Below are 15,313 nucleotides of genomic sequence, written 5' to 3' on the forward strand. Positions count from 1 at the left end.
TTTTTAATAGATTTGTCTGGTCAAATTTGCATGGATTTTCATTTCATGCAAGAGAAAGAGAAAGAGAAAGGGAAATTTCAATATGAATATGTGATAAGAAACCCAACTACTTAACTCATCAATGCAAGTAGGCATGTTAGTTTCAAAAGATTAGGGCATCCTCCACAAGGGCCTACTAACCCTAGTCATGGCTGCCTGAAAACTTACTCTTAGTTTAACATCAATCAATGGCCTTTCAGTTATTTCAATACCTTCATCAAACTACTAAGTGCATGTAAAAATTATCATGTTCATGCCAGTTTAGATTACTTTTTGTTATGTATTCATATATGTAGGTATAAGTTGTAACTTGCCACAATAAGAAATTCTTACGTTAGGATCCTTTGGCTTCAGTTGCGTTCTCTGGTTCTCAAACTGGTGTACTTGTTTCATGTTTGACTGAGAGAAATAAATTCCACTCTCTAATATGATAGAAGCAGATCGATCTACCTATGAGGTAATATAACTGAGATGATTGGGGTGGGTGAGGCTCAACTGATCCACCGCCTGCATTGATTTTCAGACACAACAAGTCAGGAATTTCAGAAGGTCTCGTGCATGATATCATAGTATAGTATAATTGGTGGGACTTGAAGTTGGTGGCAGGTCGTGAGTATTTAATATAAGGAGAATGGGATCCTTTCCATGCATTGATGGTTTATGGCTCCAACCAACCACGTAGAGCTACTCCATCCCTGGTGATCCAATTCTTAACTCATTAAGGCTCATTTGGTTTGGCTACTTTGCAATGGTAGAACAAACACCACGAATTAGCGAATCAAAAAAAGAAACAAAAATGAAAACACATAGAGATTTGACGTGGTTCATATGCATATATGGTATGCTACGTCCATAGGATAAGAAGAAGATTTTTTCCACTATGTAGAAGAAGAACATAAGGAGATCTTACAATTAATCGCCAAGAACGGTATTACAAGAATTCTCACCCAAAATCCTAATAAAAAATCCAAAATCTCTTAACAACGTGGTAGACGAACATAAGATACATATATATAGACTCTAATTGGGTAAACGGGTCGACCCATTGGGTCAAATCGTACCGTACCTTACCACAGGGCTCTACCCCCGTACCCTCTCCACAGACTTAGATCAGTGGTGGGCTCTTTGCTTTTACCACAAATTTCAGCAAACGAGTCATTTGGATTGTCCACCAAAATATATCAGCACGGGTCCATTTCTAAATCCGGTAAGGAAAGGAAAGAGAGAATTGTACCATCAAAGAAAGAGAAAGAGACAAATATGTGGTTGGCTTACCCAAAATAAAGAGACGAAGAAGAAGAAGACAAATATATGGTTGGAAGTTGGAAGATTAGCAGTATGTTGAGCCTCTTTGCATAATTGAATAGAAAGTTAGGGTTTGTATTTACCAAAAAAATATATTTAGGGTTATGCATATAGGCTACAAAATGTCTTATTTTACAATAATTAATGGGATAGTTAACTTGGCCCATATATTCTAAGTTAATGCCTCAGGATGGTTAAGTAATTATTTGCAATTTTAGGGGGGTGTATATATAAATTGCTCATTAAAATAAAATCCCATCTTTCATCTGCTATTAATTTTATGGTTGGGAATTTAATATTTTTGGTCCCTCTTCCCCTTCTTTCTCACTGTTAGTATCCTTTTCTGAATTTATTATTATTTGACCCCTCTTTTAATTTTCCTCTTGTGTTTCTATTTCCCTTCATTCATTTAAAGATAATCTTCAGAAGTAGTTGAATTCGGATTGTTCATGCAAAGATTTCCTAAAACCTGCAAACCTTTATAGAACAAGTATCAATTCTAAAATTTATTTATAAATATTTAGTAGTTGCATGCATGCTAAGTTTACCCATTTCTTATTAAAAATCTAAGGGCTTGTTTCAATATTTATGTCAAGATTAAATTCCATTGATACGGTAAAATGACTTGAAATTTTTATTATTTTATTTGGTAATATAATTGAGTAGTTACCTTCTTGGACTTAACAGACTTACCCATTAACCATTGAAAAAGATAATGAAATGGTGACCTCATTGGTAAGAAATGACATTTTGGTTTATATATATAAGGGACCATTAATAATGTTAAACATATATAAGTTTGTTGTTAGTAGAAGTTTTCCTGCTTTGATATCTCATTGATCCTAATTTGGGGTGTTAGTCTACTATTTTTGTGACAAATTAGAGGAATTTAATGCAGATTTGTATCAGTTCAATATTAATAATTTACACTTGTCATCTATTCGATCATAGAAAAACAAGCAATAAATAAATATATTTCATTGAGGAAAAATTTGACAAAGCTATCTGATTTTGTGAGGGGAGCACAATCATTTATCCTCGAGTGGAAGATCCGAATTCTATACAGAACTCCCATTCTTGAATAAATAAATTAAAAATAACCACCCCATGAAAAGGAAAAATTTAACTGAGAATGGCAAATTTTCTAGTGGCATAGTGATTTTTGCATTGGTGTGGACTGTGGAGCCATGTTAAGCAAAATCAGTTAAGAGCATGAACCAGGCCAAATGGCTGGGCCATTGGTAACAGTTCTCTATCAACTTATTTATATATCAGTTCTTAATTCATTTAGGTGTCCATGATTTGGGTGTGCGTCACTGCTCTTGTTCTTGAAATTTTGGAACAGGGAAGGAAGAAAAACTATGAAGTTCTTTTCTGTTCAAGTCGAGGATGGCAGGGAGGGGAGAGATGGAAAACCAGCTGTTGGTCCTGTTTACAGGAATTCAATCTCCAAGAATGGGTTCCCACCACCAGATTTTGACTTGAGCAACTCATGGGACATTTTCAGGTGATCATCTCTTACGATATATTGTTTAGTTTTGAAGGTCTCTGAATTCTCCTAAAATCCCACTGAGACATGCTCATTGGGCTAATGGCTTCAAATCTACACTACATTATCTTCCAACTCAACCTGTACAGAACTTACCCAGCTACCTTGGCTCCGTTCAAATTCATGTTCACAAGTTGATCATTTCACTCCATTAAGACCATAATTTCTGTAAACTAATAATATATTTTACGTATCAAATTCCTTAAATTTTCTTTTACCAGACTTTTTTTTTTGATAGTTTCATGATAACTGTTTCTTTTACAACAACAATGTCTTGATATGCAGGGCTTCTGTAGAGAAATATCCTCAGAACAGGATGCTTGGTTGGCGTGAAATTAATGAAGGAAACGTAGTTTCTTACCTGAACTATTCAACTTCGTAGTAGTGGTTATTTTGCCCAAGAGGTTTTTGTTTTCTTTTTCTAATACAAAAATTGCATTGTGGATAATCTTCAGCTGGGACCTTATGTGTGGAAAACTTACAAGGAGGTATATGAGGAGGTTCTGCTTATTGGTTCTGCATTGAAGGCATCAGGTGCTGAACCTGTAAGTGGGGAGTTTCCACTCAGATGATGTTGCCATCTTGTGAAATTGATTTCCCTGAATATCAGTTCATTTGCAAGGGCTTTAGTGTGTTTATCTATACATACATATATCTTTTTCTTTAATTTTCTTGATAGGGTTCGCGTATTGGGATTTATGGTTCGAACTGCCCCCAATGGATCATGGCAATGGAGGTCTGTTGGGATCTTTTTCTCCATTTTGATTTACACTGAATTACCAGCATGAGATGAGATTCTTCCTGAGATGATTTTAACGACCAAACATTTGGTGCAGGCTTGCAATGCTCACAGTTTTATTTGTGTGCCTCTATATGATAACCTTGGTAATTTCTTTTTATCTTCCTCTGCTCTTGTTTGTTCATGCCACCGTCTATGGATGCAGATAATTGGCCTGTGAGTACGTTAGCCGTTATCCCACACTAACAGTTAGATATGGGCCAAATTTGATCTGGGATCTCATGATCACATACTGAGCTGATAATTAATTGATGTGGTCAAATGAAATCTAGATCTGATGGTTCCAATTAAAATGAAAATTACCATACCTCAATAGTTAATTTCCAGAACAAATTTGATGTCATATAATACATACTTACATAGTAGTTAAATTAGGAAAAAGGGCTCAAGAAAAGACAGCTTGCAAATGAGAAGAATTTACTGTAAATGGAAGCAAGAGGGGAAGAGCTAATCACTCTCTTAGAAATTAGAATTTCTAATCTCTCCTCAGAAGTTAGAGTTTGAAACAAATGATAGAAATGAGAGAAGAAAAAGGAAGAAATTGAAAAAGAATATGCTAACTGTAGAGGGGCACAGAGGAAAGATTAAAAGGGCAGGGAAAGGGAGATCTATTACCACAGGGATGACTGATGAGAGAGAGAGAATTTCATGTAAGAAAGGGAAACAAAACTAATCCCTTCCAAAACCATAAATCATGGTGGAGTTTGAACCCAAAAGAGTAACAAACTCCACTATGTACTCTTCACACTCTATTACTCTAAATAAACAATCAAAATCAATAAAACTCTTACTAGTCTCACATAAATAATAACAGGACTCTTGTATAGCTAAGATAAACCTGGACTATAGACATCAAACCCACTGATAAAATAATAATTCCATGCACCATTTTAACTCCCACTTTGGAGTTTTATAACAAAAACCAAAGTCTAAGGCCTCAGCCAAGCTTATACAGCTATGTTAAAGATTTGATCAAATTTAGACCAAGCCTGCATTACCATGTCTGCATGTTTCTTTTTATGCAGGGAGTTTAATTTTATTTGGGATGGTAGTATGGTGGGATGCATGGTATTATGCTGTGTATGTAATGATGACCCATTAATTCAACCTAAAGACTAAGATTGGTCTTTACTCTACCTTGCCAACTATGTGCAGTTATTGGGTAGAATGAAATTTGAATGTTGAAACATCTCTCAGATTCAGCCAATTCTTTGTTTCAGCTTCAGCTGAAATCCTTAGTATAATCATAGGAAGGGGAAAAAGGAAAGCGAAAAAAAGGCTGGTATAAACATTAACCTAGCCATGCAACCTCCACCTCAGCAGGACCAATCACTTATTTAATTGATCGATACAAGCTGTACTCAGAAGGAACAAAGAAATAAAATAATAATAAAATCAGTAACAAACCTGGATAGGTTTGAGGATCAGTGATGATTGTGCTTGTGTCAAAAGCTGGGTGTCTTGAGAGAGAGAGAGAGAACATGGAATAAGGACTTCAACACCTAAGGCTTGGGATTTTGAAGGTTCAATAGAGTGAATGGGGTTCAATTTAAGTTGATAGATATGCAAACTTATGGCTTTAATAGTTGGTTGGCAAGGAAACTCTCAAAGAGGATGGATTCTTCTGGGTTATTAGTGTTGATCATTAGATCATCAATGTAGTTCATCTCATCCTAACTCCTAAGTATATTCAGATATATTTCATATGGTCTAGATTACATCTGTTTGAATAGTTTTGTTCTATAAATATTCAATGCAGTCTAATGTCACAAACTAGATGGTATACGTGACAATGGGATAAAGTCATGACATGATGAGGATTAATTTATATACAATAGCCAGAATGACACTGTACAGAAGCTGATCTGACTTGTTGCTAACTATTTAGTTTTTAAATCTTTCCAAGTTGCTCTTGGCATTGCTGGTGAGCCTTCATAAACCATTACCTTTATGAGACTCAGCCAAACTACAGTGAGCCAGAGGCTGCTAACTTGTTCTGTTGATTTGGTTAAATAGTATGGGTTCTACTCTCAATGGGTTGGATAGAGGGACTGCTAAAACTGAAGTTTGATGACATGGAAGATGGAGGATTTGAAGTGGTTGATTGAAAGGAAAGAAATATGATGGGAAAAATGATAAAACTTTGATTGATACAAGGATATGATGCATCTGTGACGGTATTAAGTATTTCACTGATGTTTAAGAAATTTTGGGACGTATTATGTTTGGTAGTGCCCGTCTTAGAATGAGTTGCTTGCCTAGAAAGCATGAAACCTTTACGAAATTTTGATGAAACAGGCAGTAACTGCTCATTAACCTAATTGAAAACAATGTCTCTATACTTGAATAGACTGGACTAATTTGATACTATCCTACCATATGATAAATTGACAGGGCAACTGAATGAACCGTAGTAAAAATACTGTTCCAGCATTCAAGTAGGTAGCATTTTCTTCATTAAGAGGCAAATCTGGATTGTAGAATTTGAACTCCCTCCTTTTTCTGATTTTGTATTGTCCAAGTAACTTTTTCTTCCTAGTAAGTTGATACTTTTCCCTATGATGTTGAGTAGAGGGGCTGTTAAACCATTGGGCACTGAGCTATCCTTTTTGTTTTATTTACCAGTGGTAAGGCTTTGGGAACATTGGTACAATCACTTAGATATTTTCCTTGCTAAGATGCAATTGCAGGATTTAAAATTCTGACCTCTTTTCCAGTCATGATTGATCCCCATCATACTTTTAGCAGTTACCTGTCTTAGGAACTTATTACAGCTTAAATTTGGTAGTAGTTTTCCTTTTATATTTTTTATTATTTTATTTTCCTGTGGCTGAGAGGCTGTAATAGGTTTTCAACATGTTGATTGTCTACTAAGCATAATAGATCTTACATAAAGAAGCAATTACTGAGTAGTCCCAAGATTCCCACCTCCCTGCATATGCAGCGTGCTTACTGGTTTGACAGAAATACACTTTTTTTTTGGGTAGAAATACACTTACCTAGTCCGATAATACACTTTTTGAGCATTTTTTGATGTTCTAAATTTCTATACATTATTTATGGAATTTGAATTGTCATGATTGAAGCAACTTATGATATCAAACATGTCTTGTGGAAGCAGGGCCAGGGGCTGTAAACTTTATAATAGAGCATGCAGAGATTGATTTTGTTTTTGTCCAGGACAAGAAAGTGAAAGAAGCAAGTATCAAAAACTGAATTGTTTTCATTCGATAGGTAGCTTGCTTTCTAATTGAAGAATACATAAGCTGATTGATACTCACTGGCTTCAATTTCAATTTCATTGCAGCTTCTGAATTCTGATTGCACTTCTGCTCAAAGGTTGAGATGTGAGTCTATTCCTGATATGATTACATACTTTGTTTTCCAGCCGCTATTGGATGAACCTTATAGTGAACTTCTTGGATTGTCTTCTTCTGGTTGCAGTGGTGGTTTGTTTTACTCCACTTGCAAGGGAAGAAAAGGATGATCTTTCCCACATTGGGTTAAAGCCATACTCCTGGAAGGAGTTCTTGGAGATGGTTAGTATCTCAAGATTGATTGCTTCCAATATCATATTTCAAAATAGTGGATGATCCAGATATCTAGGTCAGGTGCTGATGAAACTGTGCGTTGAATGTTGAAAGCATGTATGAAAGGTGGAACATTCTTGGCAGAATTGCTAGGGAACTTCCTTTAGCTGGTAATAGATGCCCACAGGCATACTTCCAGACACCAATCCAAACCTAAGTGACTTGTCTATATTGGTTCACAATACAGGCTGCACATTTAAGCTGACTAGAATGAATGGTACGGCAGAAGTAGATTGTCTGTCATAATATCGCTTCTGTTGTCCACCCTAGTTCTAACCCAGGCCTTTGTGGTTACCATCTTGCTTAATGTGAACCATTGGGTTTCCCAGAATACATGTAAGCCATGGTTTCCTCTCTTTTCTTGGATGCTTCAAACAAACCATTCCCTTCATACAACTCTACTCAGTCAAGCTTTATCCAACTACTTGGGTGGCTGCATGAATGATGATCTTGTTCCAGCACTCATTTTTTCCCTTAAAAGTTATAATTAGCCATCACTAAGTTAGTTCTGCCCTTATCCTTGTCCATGTAGGGTCTTTACTTCGCTGTATATTAGCATTCAGCTTCACATTCACCTGTCCATGCTGCACACTAATTGTGTTTAAATTTAGTCCCATCTTGTGACATTTCTGCTACCAATAGCTCCCTATGCATGCATCTGTTATGATTCTAACCTTCCTTTTCTTTTTTTCTTTTCGAGTTGCTACTCATCTCTGTGAACATTCTCCTCAGCTACGCTCTTTTCTATGTGTCTGTTATTTGGTTTTCCCAGTTAGAAGCTCCAAAAAGATTGGTATTCTTAAACTGTTCTAACTTTTTAGTTCAATTTTTAGGTAATGCATTATTCATCCTGCACTCTTAAAGCACACTCCACTGCATTCTCCTTGCTCATTAAATTTTATTGGCAACATCTTGCTCAACCTCTTTCTTTCTCTTTATGGCCAATGGATTCAAGGTAATATAACACGGTCAGCCCGTGGATTAATGGGCTGTTAATATCTGCACACGAACACCCCCCCCCCCCCAACACAAACACACCCAAAAAGAAAACAAAGACTACCAAAATATGAATTGGTCGGTTGGTAATTATCCCCACTGTTTCCCTATATGTGGACACCAATTTTGCTAGAAAACAGAGCAAAAACACCCAGATAAGACAAGATTTTATGTGGTTCACCAGAAGGCTATGTCCACGACCGAGCAGATGTGGTGTTTCACTATGAGGAAGAAGAAGATTACAACCTAGCTACTTTCTACCCCTTTCAAATCTGTTAAGAGACTATGAATAGTTATGGGTGAAAAACCCCTACTTCAAAAAGCAAAAAAAATGACCGAAATGCCCCTGGACCCAAAAACCCCCCAAAAGGGAACACAGGACCTCTAAACAGTAGTGGCCCATAATGGGTCATTTCTTCAAAATTATGAAGACAATCCATCCAGGCACGTTTAGACCCAAAAGGAGCCCCAGCACATTCCACATGATGAAAATTGGTCTTCCCACAACACATCTGAAGGCTTCAGTAATCCCTTGACAACAACTGGAAAACTCATGCCTTAATCTTAAATTCCATTGTTTCATTCCATAAGTCCAAACAAAAATCTTACAGCTACCTCTTACTGGTCATAAACAGTACATTGTTTGGTTAAGAATATCATTTTAAGGGTTTTCAGATATTACTCAAGTCTCATGAGTCTATTGTGAGTAGCTCAGTGTCTGCTTTACCAGGTGGCAATCATTCCAAGCATGAACTGTTCTACTTCTCACATTTCTAATTTACTAAAAACTTGATGTTGGTGAGATGCATGCCTTATCTGTTTCAGTTGATTTTAGTGTCTCTTCATATCAGGGAAGAGAAAATCCAGCAGAGCTTTCTGTGCCTCAGCCTCTTACCATATCTACAATAATGTATACCAGTGGCACCAGCGGAGATCCAAAGGGTGTTGTTTTGACACATGAAAACCTGGCTATGGTTGTAAGAAGTCTCAATCTATTTCTGGACCAATTTGAAGACAAGGTAAAACTAAGGGAACCTGTCATACAAATATATTTTAGCCACATGAATTTTTCTCAAAGCAGTATCCAGAATCTCCTGCCATGAGATCACTGATGGATAATTCTCATAAGCCTACTTAATTTTTTCAATCATCAAGTGGTCTACCCATTCATGCTGCTTAGTGTTTATGGTTTCCACCTCAACTATCTCATTCATCAATTTGTTCCCCATTGGATGCTTCTGACTGTCAAAATTATAGGCTTTTCATCTGGTCTGTATGATGACTTCATTTCAATAGCATAAAAAATAGGGCCATCGTTAGGATGGTTATACTTTCTTTATTTGATATATAAGTATCCCCTTGTGAAAGATATATGTAATGGTGTTTCTTTATCCCACTGGTATGATGATAATTTAGTCTACACTCAGTTTACTGTGTAATTTATAAATCCTCTTCTAGATATGGTACTTTGGTTTCATCTGTTATCCTAATACATGCATGTGGGGCTGGTGACTAGATGACGGTGGATGATGTTTATCTTTCTTTCCTTCCCCTTGCTCACGTCCTTGATCGCATACTTGAGGAATACTTTTTCCACAAGGGTGCTTCTGTTGGCTATTACCATGGGGTATGCTGCTTCAACTTCTCGACATTCTCTACATTTTTGGTTCAGGACTCTATTCTCTATTGACTTTTTTTTATTATTTGAAGGATATCAATGCCTTGAAGGATGACTTGGTGGAGCTGAAACCAACATTTTTTGCTGGTGTTCCTCGAGTTTTTGAAAGAGTACATGAAGGCATGAGAAACCCTTGTGGACATCTGTTATATGCCGTTGAATTTTTTTTATTTGGATTGGAATGGACTTACATAGTGGTTTGGCATGTCTGGGTTTCAGGTGCAATGAAGACTATAGAAGCACTTAGTCCATTAAAGAAGAAGATTTTTAGCATTCTCTACAAATAGTAAAGTTGCCATACCGCTGCTTATTTCTTTTCTAATAGTATAGCCTTAGAGAAACAGAGACGTGAATCATATAGAAGTGAGAGACTTTTGATGATATGGTTTCTTTTTCTTTTTGGAATTCCAGTAAACATGCTTGGATGAATTTAGGGTGTAAACAAAAAAATGCATCACGTCTGGCAGACTTACTAGCTTTTAGAAAGGTACCTTACTATCATTATCTTGCATTTTTCGTTTCGGTGTTCTTTTCCCTCAAAATAATAAAAGAATGGAAGATGGTTGCTCAAAAGCCACTTTAACAATAGTTAAGGAGCTTCCACACTGCAAAATATGCAGCTAACATTTGTTAGACTCTCTGCAATTGTTTGTAATCTTAGAGCATCTAGGACAACTCCAATATAGTGATCCATCCCTTATATCTTTCACTAAAATTTTGTTTTCCTGGAAATTCTGCATACGCATTTGTCAAGAGATGACTATGGCTATCTGTTCTGTTTAATGAATAGGTTAAGGCTGGGATAGGTGGCCGGGTTCGATTGATTGTATCTGGAGGGGCACCTTTAAGCACTGAACTGGAAGAATTCTTGCGTGTCACTACTTGTGCTTTTGTTGTCCAGGGCTATGGTAAAATCCCCCCCCCCCTCTTATTGCATTTGAAGTTTTTCATGATGAAAATATATTTGATTTGTGATACTCTATTCAGAAAAGTTCACTTTGAAGACATTGGGAGGTTGCATATTTTTGTGAACTAGGATTTCCACATGTTTATATTTAAGAGTTTTTTTAGCTTAAATTTTGAAACTCTGCCTCTTCCAAAGATGAAAGGTGCATCATTCATCAAGTATTCCTGATCTTTTCTCCATTGACATTTTTGGGTACTCTTAAGTCAGTTCCAGGTTAAACATCTTTTGAGAATGTCCAACCAAATTGTAAAATGTCTTTATTCTGAAGCCTTACAAGGGAAAAAGTAGCATCAGGTGTACTGATAAACAACTCTCAGACAATATAATCATTTGTTTCTCAAGCATGTGCCAAAATCGAATCGAGTGTCCAAATGATCATGTATGGAACAGTGATCAGGGAGTCCTCTCCTATAACAGTCATTTGGAGAGATAATATGGCTGATTCAGACTCTCATACATGGGACACCAGGGATTGCTTGTATTCCACATTATCTATATATCTATCCTTAATCAGACTTCCTCATAATACTAAGGCCTAAAGTTTTCTCAGGGCCATCAAGACAAGCTTATACAAACAGTCCTAAATACTTGGAAGCCCAGGTAGGCTTAAATTAGTGAACACCCTGTTTGTGCTCCCATTTACCCACATGCTAACATTTTAGCCAAACTACGAATCCACTAATGGAAACATAAGCATTGAAGATTGGTTACAATTTTTAACATTTGAAATTCAGATTAACAACTGAGAGAACAAGGCAAAAAATTCAACATATGGGCCATATGGTGTAGTTCCAGAAAATTGACTGGTAGTTAATCCAAAGGTTGGTTTTCCAGATCAGCCCTCCATGCAGCTCAAAATGGTGGCAGTTGAGATATAGCCATGCCGTAACTGATTATACATTGGATATTACCTATCTCCTTAATAAATGATCTCAAATTTCTTGGTCAAAATAATGTTTGTCATAGTGTTTATCTGATGGGGCCCTAGTATCGAGGCTGTAAACTTGCAAGAATAGAAGGGGGCACAGGGGATCAATCCCAGCTACCACAAGGGATCAAGGCCAGTTGGACAAGTATCTCAACCAAGAGTAGCAGCATGGGACAGGTGGAAAAATTCCATTGGAGGGCAACCACAACCATGCACACACCAGCAGACTTGGAATTTTGCAGAAGGGTATGGTCCACATGGAAAGTAGTTAGTAAGCAAAGGCAAAGGGGAGAGAAGAGGTAGACAAGAAGTAAGGGAAAGCAATTTGTGCTTGCTTTGGGAGAGCTCAGCTCTCGGGTAAGGTGCTCGAAGTTAGAGTTGCAGCGGTCTGTGAGTTGGAAGCTGTGTATTTAGTAATTTCTGTTACCGAATGAGTTTAGTTACAATTCTGTAATGTTTCCCACTATGGATGAATGAAGTAATTCCCATATCTGTTTTATTCTTTGTTGTGAATGCTTGTTGTTCATTACTTTTGACTGACATTCACATTGATGAACTGGAAGTCAACTGGAAGATTCTTAATACCATTGAACTTTATTTGCTTCATCCAGCAAATATGTACTTGCTCATACTTGTGAGCATCTTTTACACTACTAATTTTGTAATTCTTTCAGGTTTAACAGAGACGTGTGGATTGGCAACGGTTGGCTTTCCAGATGAGATGTCAATGATTGGAACTGTGGGTGTTCCTGCAGTATTCAGTGAGATACGACTCGAAGAGGTTCCAGAGATGGGGTACAACCCATTTGGGAATCCTCCTCGTGGTGAGATATGTACTAGAGGGAAGACAGTTTTCTCTGGATACCACAAAGCTCCTGATCTGACAAAAGAATCATTTAAAGATGGGTGGTTTCATACAGGTTAGTCATATTCTGGGAGCCCGTAGCTTTTTATATGAAATTATATGGTGTTAATTTCTGATCAACACTTTTGTTTACTCAGGAGATATAGGTGAGTTTCTGCCCAATGGAGCTCTAAAGATTATTGATAGAAAGAAGAATATCTTCAAACTCTCTCAAGGAGAGTATGTTGCTGTTGAATATCTAGAAAAAGTCTTTAGTTATGCACCTGTGGTTAACGATGTAAGTATTCTCCTTGTCATCAAAGGTCAGGGCTTAAAAAGGTTTCCATTTTTTGTCATCAGAACTACTTAGAGGTCTAAACTGTCCCTTGGTCCTCTATTTAAGATTTGGGTGTACGGGAACAGCACCAAGTCAGTGCTGGTAGCAGTGGTCATACCAAATGAAGATCGTACAAAGAAGTGGGCAGAATTAAATGGCCACAGAGGTTCCTTCTCTGAACTATGTTCCCTGGACCAGCTACAGAATTTTATTCTCTCTGAGCTCAAGACTGTAGCCCAGAGAAACAAGGTAACATTTTCCTACTTTGTGTATTTATCTGACTGGATGGATCTTCTTTTCTCTTTATGTGAATTCTAGAAATAAAAGATCCTTCTGTTAGATATTGCACTTTTTTTCTTCATTTTCTTGCCTTTACATTCATAGTCCAAGAAATATGAGGTTGAGGCATTTCCAGTTTAGTGTGTTAGCATTGGGGTCAACCTCTCTTGGGGTATTAAGATTAAAGGAAACTAACTCCTGGGGGGAGTGTAATTGCAATACTGCAATGCAGAATTCAAAGTTTTGACAATAAGCACCTATCATAATGAAGAGGAAAGTTCTTAAACTTTGGATTGGCAAATATGATATTTTGGTAAATTATGTCAGATCCCCATAATTCCTTAAAATGATTGAAACATCATTTGAGCAATTAATAAAACCTCTGAAGATAAAAAAGGATTGGCCTGCTATCATTTTACGGCACCTGTACATTTTCATCTTGCATAATCAGGGTGCATTAATTCATCATGTATTGTAATCATTTTTCCTTTTTCATGTTTGACACTGTTTATTTCACACTTGAAAAGGCAACCAAGAATTACCATCATGTTTGTGATGGAGCACCTTCAATGATTTACTTGATTACCATTTGATTCGTCCCCTAACTGGATGAATTGATTTGATGATTTTGTTCATTTTCTTTTTTATTTTCTCTTTAGTATCCATTCGAATTTAATCTAGGATGTGTGTTATGCTTACAAAATATGTCTTTGGTTCAAACCAGCTGAGAGGTTTTGAATATATCAAAGGAGTTATTCTAGATCTTGAACCATTTGATGTTCAAAAGGATTTAGTGACTCCAACTTTGAAGAAGAGAAGAGATCGACTTCTGAAACGCTATCAGGTGAAATAGTAACCCCCTATACCCCAATCATTTCCCTGTATAAAACTCCCATGTATCTCACTAAAGTTGCTAAAATGTTGTGCAGGTGGAGATTGATAAACTCTATCAAAGCCTGACAGGGGGAAAAGTTTAAGCCCTTGAAGTGTTAAGCATCATTGGACTATGCAGACTGCAGAGCATGCTGATGATGATGTAAATAGTCGCATTACTGGATCATAGATTCTATATTAATACATAGTTAGATAACACAGGGAGAAGATACATGTTTGAATGTTCAAATCAGCACATGCTTGAGTATACAAGGATATCAATCATGTTCGATATCTAGCTTTCCACAGACAAGTGTGTTGGGAAGCATGGTTCCAGATTGTAAAATACTAGCAATCCTACCTCATATACACTCCACTTATCAGCTTTAAAATTCTAGGAATCACAAACTTTACACATTTGTCTGGTGTGTTTTGATGTACCTGCTTTCCTTGAATCATTCTTAAGCTTCCTCCTGTGCTAAGACAGAAATAATGAAACGGAAGCCATTCCCAAAAATATTGGAACATGTATTCAGTTGTTTTCTCAGGGAATGGAAAAGCTACCCTAGTGATAGTTTTGGATGTGCCACACAAAAATTGGGCACAACTAGAATGTTAAGTTTTCTCAGCACAATAAGCAGCAACTATCAGTCACATTTATCTTTTCACACGTCTTCCTTGTCTATCATGCATTTGGCTGTTCTCCTTCAAATTTCTAAACAAACGGATGCATTAGCTCGGAGCAAATAGGTCTGAACTCAAAGATATCATTGTCTTTGAGAAAACCCTGGAATGCTCTACAGGCCCTATCAGACATGACTGGGCCTCTCCAAATTTTCAGTTGGTCTCTGTTTAGAAAGCTTCCATATGTTTACCTTCTATCAAGCTTGCCTAAGTTATTAATAATTTAATAGGCCCCTTCTTGTAAACCCTACTGTAAGAAAGGAACCGGCATCCTTGCTTCAACAGCTGGGATAGCTGGGGGTGAGAGAAGCCCATCTCCTACACCCTTGTTCTATCTTCTATTATCTTCTTTCCAATTGCAACAGGACTCTTTTGCATTACTACATCCCTGATGATAGATACAAGTCCTATGAAGATTCACTCAGGCTGCAATTAGTCCCTGATC

General features: G+C 37.0%; 1 protein-coding gene across 1 annotated transcript; it reads left to right on the forward strand.

Moving 5' to 3' along the window:
- Positions 1-2,649: 2,649 nt before the first annotated feature.
- On the forward strand, positions 2,650-15,079 carry LOC149019456 (long chain acyl-CoA synthetase 1-like). Its single transcript, XM_089153461.1, has 19 exons — positions 2,650-2,851; positions 3,179-3,242; positions 3,349-3,438; positions 3,573-3,629; positions 3,730-3,778; positions 6,814-6,890; positions 7,000-7,039; positions 7,137-7,231; positions 9,130-9,297; positions 9,795-9,905; positions 9,989-10,076; positions 10,176-10,242; positions 10,368-10,443; positions 10,747-10,864; positions 12,526-12,771; positions 12,854-12,993; positions 13,099-13,281; positions 14,036-14,155; positions 14,241-15,079. Exons 1-19 carry the CDS (start codon positions 2,706-2,708, stop codon positions 14,286-14,288), a joined length of 1,983 nt encoding a protein of 660 aa, XP_089009587.1. The 5' UTR covers positions 2,650-2,705; the 3' UTR covers positions 14,289-15,079.
- Positions 15,080-15,313: the final 234 nt, after the last annotated feature.

The sequence above is a fragment of the Hakea prostrata genome, chromosome 4, assembly GCF_041222555.1.
Source record: "Hakea prostrata isolate BN-2017 chromosome 4, UWA_Hpros_2, whole genome shotgun sequence".
In the NCBI taxonomy this organism is placed as follows: Eukaryota; Viridiplantae; Streptophyta; class Magnoliopsida; order Proteales; family Proteaceae; genus Hakea; species Hakea prostrata.